The sequence below is a fragment of the Cyprinus carpio genome, chromosome A13 (assembly GCF_018340385.1).
Source record: "Cyprinus carpio isolate SPL01 chromosome A13, ASM1834038v1, whole genome shotgun sequence".
NCBI classification, from domain to species: Eukaryota; Metazoa; Chordata; class Actinopteri; order Cypriniformes; family Cyprinidae; genus Cyprinus; species Cyprinus carpio.
Window position 1 is genome coordinate 13,500,258 of NC_056584.1, and position 19,464 is coordinate 13,519,721.

General features: G+C 35.6%; 1 protein-coding gene across 3 annotated transcripts; it reads right to left on the bottom strand.

The window, feature by feature from the left end:
- Positions 1-532: 532 nt before the first annotated feature.
- Positions 533-14,518, bottom strand: rufy2 (RUN and FYVE domain containing 2). Of its 3 annotated transcripts, XM_042768865.1 has the most exons (19): positions 14,375-14,518; positions 13,773-13,916; positions 10,265-10,438; positions 9,720-9,837; positions 9,334-9,435; positions 7,674-7,797; positions 7,518-7,585; positions 7,348-7,413; positions 7,131-7,200; positions 6,941-7,042; positions 6,550-6,666; positions 6,289-6,456; positions 6,113-6,210; positions 4,601-4,720; positions 4,355-4,484; positions 4,082-4,176; positions 3,948-3,996; positions 3,748-3,828; positions 533-1,505 (listed from the first exon to the last, which is right to left on the bottom strand). In XM_042768865.1, exons 2-19 carry the CDS (start codon positions 13,846-13,848, stop codon positions 1,362-1,364), a joined length of 1,902 nt encoding a protein of 633 aa, XP_042624799.1. In that variant the 5' UTR covers positions 13,849-13,916; positions 14,375-14,518; the 3' UTR covers positions 533-1,361. The 3 variants fall into 3 exon arrangements, with proteins under 3 accessions (XP_042624799.1, XP_042624798.1, XP_042624800.1); XM_042768864.1 differs by lacking the exons at positions 13,773-13,916; positions 14,375-14,518 and adding an exon at positions 11,938-12,499; XM_042768866.1 differs by lacking the exons at positions 533-1,505; positions 3,748-3,828; positions 3,948-3,996; ... (3 more) ...; positions 13,773-13,916; positions 14,375-14,518 and adding exons at positions 4,993-5,372; positions 11,938-12,496.
- Between the last annotated feature and the right edge of the window lie 4,946 nt (positions 14,519-19,464).

A 19,464-nucleotide genomic window follows, 5' to 3' on the forward strand; every position in this document is an offset into this window, starting at 1 on the left:
CAAAAATACTATAAAATGGTAATATTATGAAATAATTAAAATATTGTTACAGTTTAAATAATAAAATGTATTTTAAATGGATTAATTCCTGTGATGCAAAGCTGAATTTTCAGCAGCCATTACTTCAGTCTTCAGAGTCACATGATCCTTCAGAAATCATTGTAATATGCTTATGTGCCCAAGAAACATTTCTTGTTTTTATGAATGTTAAAAACAGTTGCACTGCCTAAGATTCAATCTTCCACATGCATTCTGTAATCTGTATGATAGTGTGTGTACAAGCAGGTAAAAGGAAATCATTACTGATTTTTATAAATTAACCATAACATTAACTTTTATATTTACAATATTATATTATCAAGATGAACGATTACTGGACTGAAGCAACTTAGGTTTACTTAGAAGAGTTAACGCGTATTTGCTGAATAAAGCAATTTCTTTCAAAACAAACAAAACTAATTGTACTGACCCCAAACCTTTGAACGATAGTGTGTGTACTGCAGCACAATGCTAAAATCCATCACACGAGAAGTGGAAGTATAATCAACTTTAGTGGTTTAAAGCTATGTATAGTTTCATACATAAACTTCACATTTAAGTCAACATTTGTATTTTGAGTAATTATCCTGACAAACATTAGCACAAATACTCAAAATGAGTAGTGTTCCATTTCTATACCAAGGTAAATCTGCAATTGTGAAACAATACCGTTTGCAGACAAGAAACCTAAGACCATATTCAGAACATTGTTTCTGTGCTTTTTGACCTGAATCCACCTCAGTCATTCTCAAGCAACACTGACAACATTTTACTTGTATATACATACAGTTTTTGCCCATCTAGATTCAGGGAAACATTTCAAATCCTTATTTGTCAGTTTGGCTTGTTATACAGGGCAGGCACATATGAATGTAAGGTTATGTATTTCAGCTGAATTTGAAATATAATTGCTCAAGAAGTGATATCCCTTAAAGTAACTGCATTTGCTAACTTCTGAATCTTGAGGAATGAAACCTGTTCACCCTTACATATCAAAAGTATACAATGCATGGGAGTGTTGTACTAGTACTGTATAAATAATCTACATCAGTCTACTTGCAGCCCAGATGGAGGCACTCAGTCATTAATTCATATGTAAACTCATTTCTTTCATTGCACACTCTGTGACAAACACTGCATTGGCCATCTGCACAAGTGCCATTAAGTCTTCTCTGAGGCAACAGGCTTTATCCTATGAAATGTAAACTTCAAACACAGAGAAACGGGTGCATCCATTTTGGTCACTTTGACGATGCGGGACAGCACAGTCTGTGAGTTAAAGCTGATTTTGGCCCTTGTTACGATGTGCTGTCATTTCTATCTTACGTGGCATTGGAGGAGCAGCGCTGGAGGAGCAGAGCGTGGCAGGTGTCGCAGACTCTCACGGGTTTGGGAGAAGCGGGAAGCGGCAGCTCATTATCCGAGCAGGCCTTGCAGAAGATCTCCCCACAGTTCCTGCAGTGGTGCTGTTCAAACAAAGACAAGGAAAAGAGCTTTCAGTTAAAGGGCCTGTTGTCTTTAGGTTTGGATCGGACTCTAAATGACTCTGTGGAATCTTCACAACTGATATTTTGGGATCCCATCATTTCCTTTTAGTTGTTTTTCATGGGAGTTAAATCTATGAATCAGAATTTTTTAGAGTAAGGTCCCATTTAAAGATAAAACAGAAGTAGTAACAGATATTTTTTCCTGTATTATGACATACATCCAAGTGAAATAGATTATCAAAATAGAAAAAAAAATGCTTGGCATGGATGCAGATATGAATATCAGCTTGCAGTTAATTGTATGAGAAGGGGTGGGGTTTAGGCAGACTAAAGGGGTCGTATGATTCGATTTAAATTTTTCCTTTCTCTTTGGAGTGTTAAAAGCTCTTGGTGCATAAAGAAGATCTGTGAAGTTGCAAAGACTAAAGTTTCAAATCCAAAGAGATGTTCTTTATAAAAGTTAAGAGTCAACCACACCCCGCTAAAACAGCTCGTTCTAACACGGCATAGAGGAGATAAAATAATGTACAGTATGTGGAAAATAATGTGTTTTTTCTTTTTAACTAAAACTGCATAAATCCATTTCATTACACCAAATACACAAAATAATGTTCTTTTTAGAAACATCATGTGACCCCTTTAAATCCGTGTCCCAACTGATAGTTTTCACGTGACGTCACACACATAGAACGCCCACCTGGAGGGCAAAACAAAGCTTTGCTCCACTGACCGCCAGTTATTTTTATGCAGTTTGCATTAAGTAGTAATGTAGTAAAACGCAGATATTACAAAGGTGAAATTCAGTAAACACCTTATTGATTATGTTTATTTTGTACAGGCAAGCATATGAACCCAGAATATAAACACAATGTGCAAAGTTTCACATTAAATGGTTTTCCATAGAAAACCATTATAAGGAAAACACTGAACCATTAAGTGGATTGCGTTCATATTCCCTCCTCATCTGCTTGCCTATGTAAACTATGCTTCATTTATATAGTGATTACTGAATTTGATCTTTTAATATTACTGTTTTAAGTGTTTTTACAATGTTTGTCGCACTGTTTAATAATTTAAATATTACCGCTGGTGCTTAATATGGATTGCAAATGGCCAAAACTTGCATTTTGTTCATATACTTTTGTTTTATTCTTTTGAGAGGTGATCTAAATATTTGCGGTTGTGAAACAGATGGAAAATTGATAGGATTGTGCTGCAGTTCTATGAATGTTTTGCCCTCCAGGTCTTCGAGTCGGTCACGTGACTGAAAGCTATCAATTCAGGGGCTGCATCCTTAGAAGTCCACAAAGGTTGAACTGAACGTTGTTAAATGGAAAAGTCTAGCCTACAGAAGATTGTTCTTATTGCCTAGCAACTATGACAACCCCATTTGACGAGTGCAAGGACTTTTATGAAAGTAATATTCAACTGTCTGAAAACAAACCAGGGTTCACAACCTGTCTAATTATGTTCACCTTGGTCCATTATATACTTAAAAAAAGAATAAACTACCAATAAAATCACATCTTGGTAAGATATGTCAACCGCTTTAAAATTTTTTTTTTTTTTTTTTTTTTTTCATTTGTTTCATTAGATATTTGAGTAAGTTAACACCAAATATTAACATTTAAAAGTTATGTAATCTGCCATTTTGAAAGTCCTGTCATCTGTTTAGACAAGGCCGCATTACATCCTTCATAGATCGGGAAAAAAAGAACTCAATTCAAGGTGGTATTTGAGACTTTGAAATGGGACAGCTTTGTCGCACCACTGTGACGCATTCTGACTTGGAATGCAGCCTTCGAAGGATGCAGCCTCTGAATTGGAACACAACTTAAAATGTTTGAAGAGGTCTGGCGTGCGTCACCAGAAAGAAGTCTGTCGTTTCACTGGAGGATCAAGCAATGACATTTTAATTAAATATTGGGATGTCCCCAAAAAATTTAACACGTATAAATGATAGACCCTTCACAGTAATTTAGAAAAGTTTTCATTTCATGCCGACTTCAAAAGTACAGAGAACCACTTGCCAACTCAAGTCTTTAATTCAGGCACCATCTAATCCTCATTTAGAAATGTTTTCAAGTCTTCAATCCAGCACGGTCTTTGTGCCAGTGAATTTCTTTATTTAGAGCATCTGAATTTGTGTGGATGTGTGAGATTTGACAGCAAGCTGTGAAAGAGACCACTGTGTATTACAGCGTAGCAGTTTGGTTCTGACCTTTCTCCTGGAGATTGAAAATTCCTTCTCACAAAGCTTGCAATGCGTAGCATCTTTGTCCTTCAGCCAAACCTGTCCACCCTGAAATCAATTGTTTTTTAATATGAACAAGTTAAATTACTCAAGAAACTCAATACTCAATACATGTCCACACACATGTTCCAGGTACTTTTCTGTTTATCTCAAACAGTGTTTCAAACCTGAAGTGCTTTGTTGGCTTCTTTTATATCTTCAATTTTCAACTTTGACCTAAAGAAGAAAAATGTGTGTATCAGTAAAAGAATAACATGATTTGAAGGCTCCCAAATGGCACTTGTATATAAATCCTGCATACTCGCTGAGTTTGCAGCCCAGCTCCTCCAGCGCCTGTTCCTGCTCTTCACAAATTCCCTTCAGCTGCGTATTCTCATCCTGCAACCTGTGAAACTCCTGATAAGACACAAGGACACGTCAGAGCCCAAGACAGGATGTTTAGCATTCCGCACAACAAAAACATCCTGCAAGAAGCTTTTTAAATGACACAAACACATTAATCCTTATATAGATGGACTTAATGGTTATTATATTTCTCTCCCTCGGCATTGTTGAGATGAGAAATTCATCGTACTTTTTTGAGTCCGTTGATTTGCTGTGCTTCAGCAGTGAGTTGAGTGATGGTCTCTCGTTCTCTTTCTAATTCATTCTGTAACGTCTGTCGCCAGTCCCTCTCTATTTTCAAGTCTGTTTCCAGCTGAATCCTAAACAAAAAGTGTCAATTAAAATCCACTTCTTATTTTCCACTCCAGCATTAATGGGATATTCTGATACAAACTCTAAAATTCTAATTCTCTTTCATAGCCGTTGCAAAACTTACATTTGTTTCTCTCTCTGGGCAATCTGCTTTAGGAGACTGTCAGCTTTGTTTGTGAAGTCCTGCTTGAATTTGCGCATCCCGTCTTCGGCACAGGCACGTTCCCTCTCGGCATCCTGCAATCTGGTGTAATTCAAACCAACTGGGTAAAACTACGGCTCTGAATGTAATGGAATGGGTGGGAATGTATTGGAACAAATGGAAAACAAAATAAAAGATGTCCATAATTCAGCAGCCACAATAGAGCGGGAACAAATACAGAGCAAGACGACAGAAATGTTGCGCTGCGGGAAAAGCCAGAAAGCTGAAAAGAGTTGGCAATTTCAAAAGGGTCGAGGTTACTTTGATTTTCTAACGTTTTTTTTGACAAATAATTCACAAAGTAAACAGTCACGAGTAGTTGAAAACATCAAATTTATTGAAGGCTGTGATAAAAGACACGTCATATTTGTGGTTTCTTTGACTGTTAAACGTTACAGGTAAATATTTACGCTAGAGAACGACATGAAAGATTTGCTCACTAAATAGTATGTGGAAAAACAGTAGCCATCATCAAGTAAAACTTAAAAGGGGGCTAGTGAAGAATGATCAACTCATCACTTTTAAGAACACTGCATATTGCCACACAACTAGCTCTAAGTAACAAAGAGCAAATTTATCTTAATATCAGAAGGAAATATCTTTGACAAGTTTGTATTGGTGCTCGGTGTCTGTGCTAGCGCATTTTACAAACGACATAGCAAGAGTTCTTGTCTGGCTGAGTAGGTCTTTGTCACTATTTGTTGATCGAGGAAAAACATGGAATTAGAAGAATGGAGAAGATGAGAAAAAAAAAATGAAAAGGGGAACAAAAAGGGAAAGAGGATGTAAATATCAGTGAATTTCAAATTCATCCCAAAGCTTTAAGAACTTGTTAAGCAGTGCAGTCATAAAACATCAGAAATACGATGGCGGTAAATCAACAGAAGAAAGGGAAGGATGATTCATGTGGATTCAGCACAACGTCACCACAAGAGAAAAACACAAATGCTAAAGGATGAGCGATTAGATGAGAGAAAGCCATTCAATGTGCCATCAGAATACAAGCATGCAATCAGGTATCTGACACTTCTTGACCCTCTGAAAACTGATTCTACTGATGAAACAAAAGCACTGATGGTTTGGACACCATCAATGCACACTAATTTGATTTAGGCTTTAAAAGCAGGTATCATATTCTGAAATGCATTTACACTGGTACACTAGCATTCAAAAGTTGGGGGTCGGTAAAAATTTTCAAGTCTCTTGTATTAATATGTTCAAAAATACAGTAAAGACTAATATTTTGAAATATTATTACTATTAAAAATAACTTTTTCTATTGTAATTTTAGGATGTATTTTATTCTTGTGAAGGCAAAGCTGAATTTCAGCAACCATTATTCCATTCTTCATCTGTCAGATGAAAACTTCAGGAGTACGATGACTAAACTTTATGCTCGACACGATTCTAAATAAATTAGGAACTGCTTCTCACCTTTGTTCTAGTTGTTTCATAGTCGCCGTTATCTGATTGGTCTTCTCCTCTAACCTTGCGATCATGTCATTTTTTTGTCTCATGCTGTCATCTGAAGACTGTTGATGATTAAATAGCTTGATTACAACATATTTTAACCACAAATTGTGAAGAACACGTAACAAAAGATGTTTTACCTGCATTTTTTGGTACATCTCCACATTGATGGCTTTAACTTCATCTAATTGGTGCCGAAGTCCAATCAGAGTGTCTTGCTTTTCATGGATGTCCTTTTCTAACAGTTTCATGGCCATTTCCATCTCCTGCTTCATGCTCACCTGCACAACCAGCTCGTTCTCCACATCTTGAGCACAGATAAATTCAAAAACAGGTTTGACCTCCTCTAAGTGCCACTGCACAATCTGAATAGCAGGTTCCTTTTTTATATTAACACAGACCTGCCTGAGTTGACATTCCTCTTTGAGTTGGCGTCTTGCCTCATTGTACATTTCATCCAGGCCCTGCCTTGACTGCTTGTACGTGTCAAGCTCACAGTTCAAATCTCCTTCTGCAATCTGAATAGAGTACAGTATTATAATATATACTGAATATTGTACTTGGCTTGCACATTGATTTATGAAATCCTACAATTATTATCACGTAAAACTAGGGTTCAGAAAGCAAATGGGTGTTGGGGAAAAAGTAACAGACTTTTTTTAAAAATGTAAATATTTTATAGATCACATTTTTCACACTTTTGCAATATTTTTTATTGCTTTAAACGTACATGCAAACACATAAATATAAACACACACACACACACAAAAAAAAAAAAACACTCAACAATACCTCAAGACGCTGTTGTGCTTTCATAAGAATGACTGAATTTTCTGTTCTGAGTTGGTGGTTCTCTTCCTGTAATTTAATTATGTTGTTTTTCGCTATTGCCAACTGCAATAAAAAAAGATGACAGCAACAAGTTAGTATAGAATATTTCTATTTCACAGATGAGACTTATTGTTCTGAAATCAAACCGTACCTCTTCGATGAGTTTGGAGTTGGATTTTTCTAAGGACTCCACACGTCCCTGTAAGCCTTGAACTGTAGAACTTTGACCACGACAAGAGTTTTGGTTTTAGTTAATATTCATTAATATTAATATTTTTGTTTTGCTTTGGTAGATCGATCTGTTTTTAAAAGCCACAATCACTCATCCTAAATATATCCCAAAAGCTTCAGAAAGAGCATGAACTTACTTCAGCTGCCTATTTAATTCTTCAACATAGTTCTTCTGATCCAAGATAGCTGAAATTTGTCCATTTCTATTCAAAATATATTCATGATAGAAGTTATTTGAACAGCATAATACGTCAAGGTAATTATAATGATTTAATGTAATCAATTATTGTCCAAGTGTACTTTCTACCTTTCTTCACTTCTGTAGTCATCATCAATGTCATTTTTCAAGTACATGGAGAAGTCTATCACACCAACCTGTAGATTCCAATACAATGCATTAATAATTCTCAGACAGACGCTTGATGGCAGGTTATTAAAAATGGCCAATACACAACACTCATACTTGTGTATCGAGGTCCTCGCCCTTCACACATAAGTTGGCATCTATGACGTTAAGTCCCACCAGGAGACCAACGATGACGGCTCCCTCCTCCTCCAGCATCACTGCCGAGTTCTCATAGAACTCACTGCAAATGCACACACACACAAATGCTTTGACATTTATCAGTTATTACTGGAGTAGAAGTTTATATGTATATGTATCTCTGAGGGGAACTGACTGTCTTTAGAAAAGTCTAAGTGGTATTTTCTTTTCATCTTGCCTCTTAAAATGCACATTAATGTAGCGTTCACAAGCGGTAACCCAGGAAACACTATCATTGCTGTCATAAGCGCCACCTGCTGTGAAAGAGTGAATCTGCATCTCGTTCCGCTTGTCTGCTGTTTCATTCAGATATGTTTTATGTAGTATAGTTTCACAAAACTAAAGTCAGACCATTCTGTTTTTGCTTCAAATTTCGAAACTGTACAGTCTAATTTAGATAAAAAACTACTAATGCTGCATCTTTATTTGGATCATGATTACTAAATTTCCATTTAGTTTTGTTATATTTTCATTTTTACAAAGAAACATGCAGCAGTAGCCTAATAAAACGACAACTTTTCATTTACTGTATAATGTCTTCAATCTTATTTTGTAAAACAAAATTTTTGAGAAAATCGAATTGCGAAATCAAAATCGTGAATCAAATCAAATCGTGAGTTGAGTGAATTGTTACATCCCTAGTATCATTTAAATATTTAGGGTCAATACGGTTTTATTTTTTAAATTAACACTTTTATTCACCAAGAACTTTCTATTCATCAAAGAATCCTGAAAATTTTTTTTTTTATGATTTCCACAAAAATATTAAGCCGCACAAATGTTTTCAACATTAATAATAATTATAAGAAATGTTTCTTATTATTATCATTATTATTATTATTTTACCTATTTATTTAAATTATTAAATCTTTTTTTTTGGGGGGGGGGGGGGGGGGGGGGGGGGGGGGGGGGGGGGGTTGTTTATTTATGTTTATTTTATCATCAGTTGTTTCTATAGTTTATTTGAAGCAAAACTCATGTCATACAATATTTTAAAGACCAGCTGTTAAATGATTGTATTTCTGTTTCCTTTAGGAAAGCACACTGTACACTGATCATGTAAATTCTGAATAAACAAACAAAAAACAAAGAAACAAAGCAGCCAATTAGAATGATTTCTGAAGGATCATGTGACCCTGAAGACTGCAGTAATCCAATATAGCTTTCCCATCACAGGAATAAATTACATTTTAAAATATATTACAACTGAAAACAGTTCTTATAAAATGTAATACTTCACAATAATACTGTTTTTAATGTTCATTAAATAAATTGAACCTTAGTGAGCATAAGAGACCTCTTTCAAAGTCATCTGAAAAGTCTTACTGGCCACAGACTTTTGAATGCTAATGTATATTTTAAATATCAGACAATAGCAGCAGAAAGACTTCTTTAGATGGCTACAAGTGATGCACATCCTCTAGCGAGCACTGTTCACTGCACTCTGATGACCTGAGCAGGAAACACTAGTTTGTCTCAGACACATTTTATCACTTCTCTAATAACTAATTCTTCACCACAACTGTTGTGACAAAAGAAGAATGAATGAATGACAGGTACTGGAAGGGAAAATACTAACCTAAGTATATCTTTCCTGGTGATGAGGAGACGTAGGTAATCTGCTAATTTCTTCTGCATCAATGCCAGCCTTAGCCATGCTCTGGCTCTGCCCAGAGGTGTCCTAATGATTTAAAAATGATAGATAGATAGATAGATAGATAGATAGATAGATAGATAGATAGATAGATAGATAGATAGATAGATAGATAGACAAAAAATAGAGAGTCAGACAGATAGTGATATGCATAAATCTGAAAATAGTCTTTACTTGCAGTTGCAAGTTTCAGTTTTGTCAGGGAACTAGAACTGAAATTTGCACTTCCCTATTCTGAATGTTACATTCAATGCACTGAAGAATAACTGTGAGAAAGCATGTGTATATTTATATGTGTATATTTAACATACTTAAGGCCGGGAAGGTCTCGTACACTGGCTGCGATTTCGCCTGCTTCTGGGCAGAGCTTCTCAACCATCTCCAGAGGCCCCCACAATGACTTGTTGTATCCAAGAAACGATTTCTTCACTGGGAGATGGAGACAAACGTGTTTGTTAAACAACTCAGGGTCACTGTATATAATACAGAGTATGCAAATGCTTCGATGAAACACTCAAAATAGTATTCAAATTTTGTTGCAGCACTGGCTCACTGGACAAGAACTTCAGATGATCTGTCATCTGAGAATGATTAATAAAAGCATTTCCTCATTTTATTTTCCTATAAAAAGCATGGCATAACAGTCTGTCTGATGCATAAGAATAACACTAACATATGCCTATAGGAAATATATAAGAGATATTGAAAACAGAGAATGTTTAACACCAAATCAGCTATTCTACCAAAAAAACAAGCATATATTAACTTTGAATGATTATGATGTTTTGTATAACAGTTGTTGTTAACAGATGGTTCTCTGTGGCTGGCTGTTTGGTGATGGTTGAACATACTGTACCTTTGAGACCGTGCTTCAGGCAGTGCTCCATGACAACAAAGAACTGTTGCAGAGGCGGATAGTCAGAGTCCAGAGTTCGTCCAAAGCTCAGAGCCGACTCGATCAGGCCTTTAATGCTGAGCTTAGCCATATTAAGCAAGTTTGCTCGTTCCATTGCCATTGGATCTCGAAAGGCTGGAAGACACAAAACCCACAGACTACTTTATCCAAAAATTATAGCATTATCGATGAAATCAAGTTCTTACAGTAGAAGAACATGAAAATGAATATCAACAATCAAACTAAACTCATCACAGCACTTTAACCTCTGGCTGTTTCCTTAGAACTAGCATGTGACCACACTTTGCATGGCTGAGTTTAAATTTTAACAAACCCCTTAAAGCGCTTTCACTGGTTTTGTCTGTACTGTCATTCACCAGTCTTTAACAGCAGCATTTCGCTTTTTTGTTTTGTGTTTCAACAACAAATACTGCACAAATTATATACACTGGACCCTGTTTTCACCATCAGGCTAAACAATAACCGTTATGCAAACATATTCAGACAGGCTCTGTCTAGCAAGTATACTGACACTGTGGTACTCTACTTCCCACTTATGTCGGTTGGTTCCCATTTCCAATTTATTTGGATATTATTATATGAATGAGGCCTTTTTCTATCAGACTTCTGGAGTAAATAACTTAATATGTTTTTCATTTCTCCTTTTTTTTCAGTAACTATTATTGAATTTACAGTAACTGTATGAATGAACTGGTGCTTTGTAGTCTTAAAACACCAAGATTTATTAGATTCACAAATGAATACAAACCAACAAGGCACACTATTCATGACATCATACCATTATGACATCATGCAGAAAATGTAGCATGGCAAGCCATTTTAACAAATTTCTTAAAACTAATGTAACTAGTATGTATTTCTGTTACTAACATTTACTAGTAAATATTATTCAGCACATGAATAGTATATTTTTTAAGTTTGCCATTAACTATCCATTACACACTAGTACTTATTCTTTAGAACTTAGAGACAGTTTTAAAAATGACAAGTGATCACACTTGCTTTTTTTGGTTGTGTTTTGTTATGATTAATCTGAATGTATACTTCATAGTTCAATTAAAATCTCACCAGTAAGATTTAAAATGTTACTATTAACAATCGGAACACATAACTATTTGAATAGTCAGAGGTACTATTAAAAATGTAATAGCTATTAGCAATAATTATACTACTATAGGCCTTCTAATCAAAAGTGTAAAGTTGATACATAACTGATCCAAACTGAATTCAATTGCAAAAAAAAGTGCAATTTGTTACCAGCAATAATGGCCTAGATTCATGGCACACTATTGGGATACTGACTAGTGGCAAATGGATATATAATAACAAAAACAACTGAATGAATAGATATTAATCAGAATTATATATATATATATATATATATATATATATATATATATATATATATATATATATATATATATATATATTATTATTATTATTATTATTATTATTATTATTACTAGCCATTAAAAATAAGTACTAGAAACAAAACAGATTATCGTTAGTTTTAAGCAATAAATGTTAACACGGCTTGCCATACACGTAGGATCTGAATCTGAACAACTGAATCCCAACCTCAGCTACGGGCTTTAATGTTATCCATAACCTACCCTTGGCACCCCATTCTTCGGAAAAAGGCGATGTTTTTGGCTCTGTCACTTTGGGCAAGACGTGAATGCCACCCGAGAATGTTTCTGACGCTTTTCTGGCTAACGCGAATATGGGCGCCTGCCATCTCCCGTCTCCAGATTTCATGGCAGCGGCGCTCACTTTCTCACCGGCGGCCGATTTATCCTCCTGCAATCTGAGGATACCGAACATTTGCGCTCTCTCTTTGTTGCTCTCTGCTTCTGCCAACACAAGGTCCTGTTCTGCAGGTGTCGCCATCGTTAACGAGAATATCCTACAGTTTAGGATGACGCTTCACCTAACAACCACGGCGGTGATGTGTTGAGCGGCATTGATAAACAGTTAACGACGTAATTCAAGCGCTTTCCTCAGTGATGGTCCTTGTCAACGCCCAAAGGCGACGTATGATTTCCATTCATATGATCATGGTATCTCTTGAGAACAAATGTCTAGATTGTAGATTTGTTTACACCCGAGCACTCCTTCACGATCCGTCTGCAGCAAAGGGGTGGTGTCATAACGATAAAAAAAACACGTAATTCAGTGGAAGAGTATACTACCCTCTACTGCTTGTATGCAACATTGTCCTGGACTATTATTTCCATAGTATTTCATTTAGAAAATTCTGAAATAATCACTGGCTAACAGTCTTAACAACACATAATAGCTCTTAGATTATTATGGTTTATTGTATTAATGGGAGCAAGTATGGGGTAATTATAAATTATAAAAAAACACTCATTCATGTCTCTCTCTGGTGAGTGACTGCATCCCTTTTTCAAAGACAAAATTTAAGAAAACCTCTTAAATGAAGTCTCTCTTTGAGGTAGATTTATTAGCATGCAAATTTAAATAAATTAAACTTTAATCAAACTAGGACTATGCGAAATGTCGGCATTCACAGTATTCATAAACAGTAGGCGAAAAGTACCCGGATGAATACTTCTGCCAATTATGGTGTGCACATACTATCCCATAAAGCCACAGTTGGAGAGGAGTTGTGATGGCTGTGATGCAATGCAACTGGTGTTGATCCTGGCAGATGTAGTTTGTCTGAATTTTATATATACTATATAGATAGAGCATACTTTTTTAGCAGTCACAAAATATGTTTCAAACCAGATGTAGTACCTAGACAATATGTGATTTCGGACCCAGCTTTGGTCTTTTTAACAAATTGTTTGAGTGACTCGCTGGTCACCACCAACTAATGTAAAAAGTGTGGTCTGGGGCAAAATTGTCATTTGTTAAAAGTGTAGGGATAACACAGTTCACACAAGTCTCTTTTAAACCAAGCATCTTTCTGTTGGTCAACACTGCGAAGTAGTTGCAAAATCTGCACTGGGAATTTTTCGCCGTTATTTGATATTCCTGACCACGTGTATTCCTATTGAAATTTACTGGATTTTGCTTGCAAAAATTTGCCGAACAAAGGTAAATGTGTCGACACTTAATGACGTAACTGTGGAAAGAGCCACTAAACAAACCAATGACTCTTTCAAAAAGATACAAGTCACTGGAATCAGTCAAAATCCCACTATAAATTTAGAGTTATTTACATTAAACGTGACTTCTTTTTATTAAGTGCAAGTGTTACTCTAACAGTTCTGACACTGATGAATTCAAACTTGCCCTTTAAAATGAACACTAACAACATGCTGACAACCGCCTCACTGGTGCTGAGTCAGGATTATTCTCCTTGTAGAGCAGGGTGTCACCACCCTAAGCTAGTTACAAAAGGGTAGGTCTGCAGTTCCAAACAACTATAACTTATATACTCTGTATAGTTTTAGTATATTAAGTTCTAGAAGCTTACCTTGACTGTAGGCCAAACGCTCCATACTTTCACTATGGGTGATGCCCCACCGGTGGAGGCTCTGAGGGGAATACATGACTGCAGCTCCACAACCCCTTTCAGGGCAAAGATGAAGTTCTTGTTTCTCAGTGAGCCCTGAATACACTGGACACATAAAGACAATATATGGGTGGTTAACATTTAAAATAACTTCCATATGTCTAACTGAACTAATAGCATAACTATTGTCATTTATTCATAACTAACTGAAATGTTGCAGAAAATAAAAGCTGATTGTCGTACTGCTGCATACAGTTGATGACCTACACCCAGATTCAGTCACAAACTCAACATGTTTCTGTTGTTTTCTGCTGATCAGGATCTGGCTATCATATGACTCTTATTTCCTGCACCACTGTCCCTCCTCACATGGAAAGAAATGTTTACACATTCCGACTGAACAGACAAAACGCCTTAAGACTTCAGTACAGTAAACATGTAGAGCTAATAACAACATGAATTCAAACATCTCATGCTTTGTCATCTTATAGGCACTTTATTCTGCTTTAAAATGAAACTGAATCACTCAGTGATGCTGCAGCAACATAATAATACACACTTACCCCTGTTAAGTCTACACCCTGAGCTGGTGTTCTTCTGGTATTATTGTACCAGGAGAGCTGATTAGGTGAGGTGCAACCATTTGCTGCATTAGCGGGTTGTGGGGAGGAGATGTCTCTCGCTGGAACAGCTAAGTGCATTGGGTGCAGGGTAGCAGAGGCGGTCAAACAAAGAGGGCGGGACATGTGAGCCTACTGGTCAGCCAGTAAGTGTGGAGTTGCAGGCTACTCAGGAAGTGGGATTCTGAATGAGACTGCACTGCAAAAGTAATAAGCATGAATATGACAGCTGCAGACCTCTAAGTATTACGGCTAATCCTTATTGCAGCTGCATTTAGTGTGGTGATTTTGTGTAAATGCATGCACATTTCACACAAAATAATGATTATACACTACTGTTTAAAGAAAATAGTACTTTTATTCAGCAAGGAAGCATTAACTGATTAAAACTGACCAAAAAACCACTGACCATGCTATTTCAAATAAATGCTGTTAATTTGAACTTTCTCGTCAAAAAATGGATCACGTTTCCACACACACACACACACACACACACACACACACACACACACACACACACACACACACACACACACACAAGCAGCAACATTAAGCAGCATAACTGTAATATTGATAACAACAAGAAATGTTTTTAGCACCAAACCAGCATATTTCATAATATTAGTTTTCACTGTATTTTACATTGTTATACTGTATTGCTCAAATGAATGCAGCCTGGGTGAGCATTGTAGACAATTATTTTTCTGCTTTTGGTCATTTAGATTTGTCTCAATGAAACTGCAAAGGGGGAAATTCTCAGGTTTGCCTTATACAAACAAATCTGATCTCGTACCTGTACAAATCTGTATTCGGTCTTTCTTTAAATAAATAAAATGAATGAAATGCCATGATTTAATTCAGTGGCTTCCATGAAATTCAGTACTAAAATCACTCTCCTTCTGTGCCTTATCTTTAACCAGAAGATGGCAGTGTCCTCCAAAAAGAGTAAAAAATAAAATAAAATAAAAAACTAAATCTGTATTCATTTGGTTTTACACTAAATCTATTAAATTAAATTAAATTATTATTTTAAATTATTATTATTATTATTATTATTATTATTATTATTATTATTATTATTATTATTATTATTATTATTATTAATCAAGTGAAGTTGTATTTCCACAATAAAACTAAGTGTTTCTAAGACACATCCTACAATTTTTTTCTTTCTGATTGGAAGCAGGAAAGGTCACAGACAGGCAGTATTAATCACATGTCTGAGTCTAAAAAAAATCATCAATTAATCTCCATCATGACATTACTTTGATTACTTTAACTACTTCTTCAGTCTTCAATTTAAAATAATCTTCCACTTCAGACTTGAAGTTTCATGAGTGGATTTGACTTTTGTGATCCTCCTGATAGCAGGAAGCTAAACAGTTTTGTGATGAGAAGAGGGCAAGTGGCAGTAAAGAGCTTTCATCAGATTCATTGTCTTGAAGTGCTCTGCATTAATCTGCATTAACCAAACGTGTGTATAGGGTTCTTTGAATGAATTCATTCATGCCTTTCATTCAAACAAACAAATATTCAGTCTTTACATATAAAACCTGTATGTAAACACTGAGTGTGATATGTGGCAATGGACCTATTTAAATATGCTCACTGTCCAGTAGATATAACCAGCCCAAAATAATAGCCATAGTTTGTATGTAGTAATCTAATATGCTTTTTAATCTTGGATGGCTTCCAACAGTTCCAAAGACCTCCAGAATAAACAATCAAGGAAAGATTCATGATTTTTTTATAAACAGTTGGTTTATTTAGTTACATCAACAACATTTTCAATTGTATGCCAGGTATGCAAGGTATTACAGTATCACTCTTAAAAATAAAGGCTCTTTGGCCTTGATTGTTCCATGAATAATCTTTAACAGCTTTTCCATTACACGGTGGTGTAAAAGGTTCTTTAGATTTTTTAAATGTTCTTCACAGTAAGAAAACAAATGTTCTTTAAATTTGTCTTCACTGAAAGGCTCTTTGGGGAACCAAAAATCACCTTTTGGAACCTTATTTTTATGTGTATGAGTTTCAACACCATTCATGGCACATTAAAAGCAACAAAATTTACATGTAATTGCACACTTTAGTTTTCCATCTATTTTACACAATGTAACAAATACAAAATCTACATAATGTAAAAGGAGTCATCACAGCCATCATTACAAAGGGTGAGGAGGTTTTCCATTATCACAAACTTTCAGCATTGGTGCCTTCCTAAGAACCATCAAAACAGGATAATTTTGCTTTTAAACAGAATCCAGTGATCTTGTTGGATTTGACTGCATCTTTCATGACACTCAACATCAGTTCAAAGCTGCCCAGTAACTCAAAAGTTGCCGCCAGCACAGGACCAAGAATCATCATCCCGTGAATAGGAAATCACATGTGATTGAGTTCAGACATTTAACCAGGCTACAACATTTGATTAACTGCTGGCTCCTCGGCACTCCCTTCAGACCACTCTCGCTAAAGGATTTTGGTTGGTTATTAATAGCATTGATCTTTCACATCAGTATAATGAGTGCATATTTTGTCCCTCCATTTCCATAGCCTTGGGAAGTCGGTATTTGCCACAGAGAGGCACTCGACCATCACAGTGAAGCTCTTGTGAAAGTTTAAAGACATTCTTGTTGTTTAATATTGATAGTTTTTATACACACATAACTTGATGGCAGGCTGGTGTAACATTTATTACCTTAGGGAAAGGGGGAAGGTCAGTTAACTTATAGTACAGAGTCAGACATTTTATTGTGTTCAAAACTTAAGACAGCATAGTTTTGATTTTTGATCTTAGTTATTATGACAATGGCCTGAAATTTATATCTCAAATGATTATTGTGCCCAGATACTGATATTGAGTAATACTTTAATTTGTCTGCCAAAGGATGTGATAAATGAGTCCAAAAAAGCCTCTTTTAGATCAGCGAGGGCTGTAGATGGCAAGACCTACAGTCCTCATCTACTTCATTATTAACTGAGCCCAAAGAGGTAATTATGATCTCGTCTATTTAAAGAACACGCTCAAATGAGGAAAGACTTCAGCTTATTAAATAAATAAAGACCTCCTGCTGGAGAACATGGGCTGGCATCGTAATGCATAATGTCTTTTGGTCTTCAGACACTGTACTGTAATTCAAACATATGATCATAAAGATTCATCACAAAAACTTTTATTTCATACATGCAGGGAAAAAATACAGAAATGTGCTTTCTAAGGCAAAAGCATATTATTGGACAATTAACAATATTATTATTGATCAGATATTTTCAGAATCCCTAAGTATACACTTTGTTACAGAACTTATCCAGCATTGTTTGTGCTCTTATTCATAGTTCTGCTACTACTTTTGTATGCCTTCATACAATTGTTCAAGTGATGATGAAATGGAACAGGTGTTTTCTTCTGTATTGTGTCCGATTATAACAAATGATCACAAAAGATATCATGTAAGGCAGGGACTTGGTTCTATACATTGTTTCTTGACTGGATTTTGAGATGTGGGCATTGTGCTCAAAAGTGGAGGCAGATGAACATGAGCTTGCAGGGAAAGTGTTGAAGGACATTAAATGATGAAGTCCTGCATACATCACCAGAGAGAGATCAGACGTTTTCTTTTATAAAAGATTTTTAGAATTAATACATGGCTGAATCATTTAAATTTATCAATAACATGCATTTAGAAAACAGATGTGGGGTGATGAGGGTGAATTTTAATTTAATCCCAACTTTAACTGACAGATGATAAAATAGCCTCTAAATATTCTTAAATTTAAGATCCTTTGATTTGGACCAATGGGCAACCACTAAGCAATAACCTAGAACACCCTAGCAACCGTTTAGAACATCTTAGCAACAGAATAGCAGTGCTCTGGTAACTTCTCCATTCTAAGATTCTAGCATCGTGATTGCAGGTTATTCATGTACAAACTGCTTATCCTTACACCATTTTCTAATGTTAAAATTTAGTTTCAACTACAGTTTTATATTTTTTAAAGTATCCTTAATGAGGTCAGAATAGTTTCTACTTATCTTTCTGAGCCACTGCACTCTGTCGATAAACATGTGCCCGATCATAGATAAGTATGTGTGATGCAGCTATCCATTGACTTATGATCAATAGTTCATTTTCTGCTGTGACCTTAAAGCACAGAAGGAATGATGAGGTCACTGTACAGTATGTCATCCAGCAAGCGTAATTCAGTCATGTACTTGTTTATGATCTTGGCAGACACCTTCTCAGGAGACTTATAAGAGAGTGCAAACATTGTGTTGTGATGATTGAATCAACAGGTATGCAAGAAGAGCAGCTACTATCACACCCTCAGTTCTGTCTGTTACTCGTCTTGGTAAATTCACTCATCTGGTGGATAGTCGACAGTCACCCTGAAGGAGATTATTTTGTGATAATGTGATTATTCTGCTTATGACCAAATAAATAATTACATGGACATCCAAATATTGATCTGTATATTAAAAAAAAATAGTCCATTACAACATTCACAGTTAAACAACTGGTCAAGCAGCAAGACAAACACTGCAACAATATAACAGTAATATTAATACTTAAGTCCTCTGAGGTCATTTTCACTAGAATCAATATCTGATGACAAGATGCAAGTCACTTGCATTTGTCAAGGGCGAGTAAGTGTAAAGCAAGAGACATGAATCAAGGTTGCTATTCGATGCAATAAGCTTTTGTTAACCACCAAACCACATTATTTCAACCAATCAGAGAACTGCGACATGAACTACTTAGCGCCCGCATATAGAATGATTTATTATGCATAATATGCATGCGTAATTAGCATATTTTGCTAATTCTTTCTTTGTATATAAAATCATAATCTTTAAATCAATTATTTTATATTTCTCCGTGTTTTAAATTTGTCATTTGTAATACTTCATTTTAATTATTTTAAAGCCATTAGGTACAGTCTTGTACCTTTGTCTTTTTGTCAAATAATGAGCTCATTGGAAGTTAAGTAATATTAATAATAATAATGGAAATTCTAAACAATATTCCTTT

Coding starts and splice junctions, on each gene's coding strand:
- rufy2 (XM_042768864.1), bottom strand. CDS start 12,214: ATGGCGACACCTGCAGAACAGGACCTTGTGTTGGCAGAAGCAGAGAGC. Junction 7,414..7,517: donor GACTACAGAAGTGAAGAAAG/GTAGAAAGTACA, acceptor TATTTTGAATAG/AAATGGACAAATTTCAGCTA. Junction 6,457..6,549: donor AGGAATGTCAACTCAGGCAG/GTCTGTGTTAAT, acceptor ATCTGTGCTCAA/GATGTGGAGAACGAGCTGGT.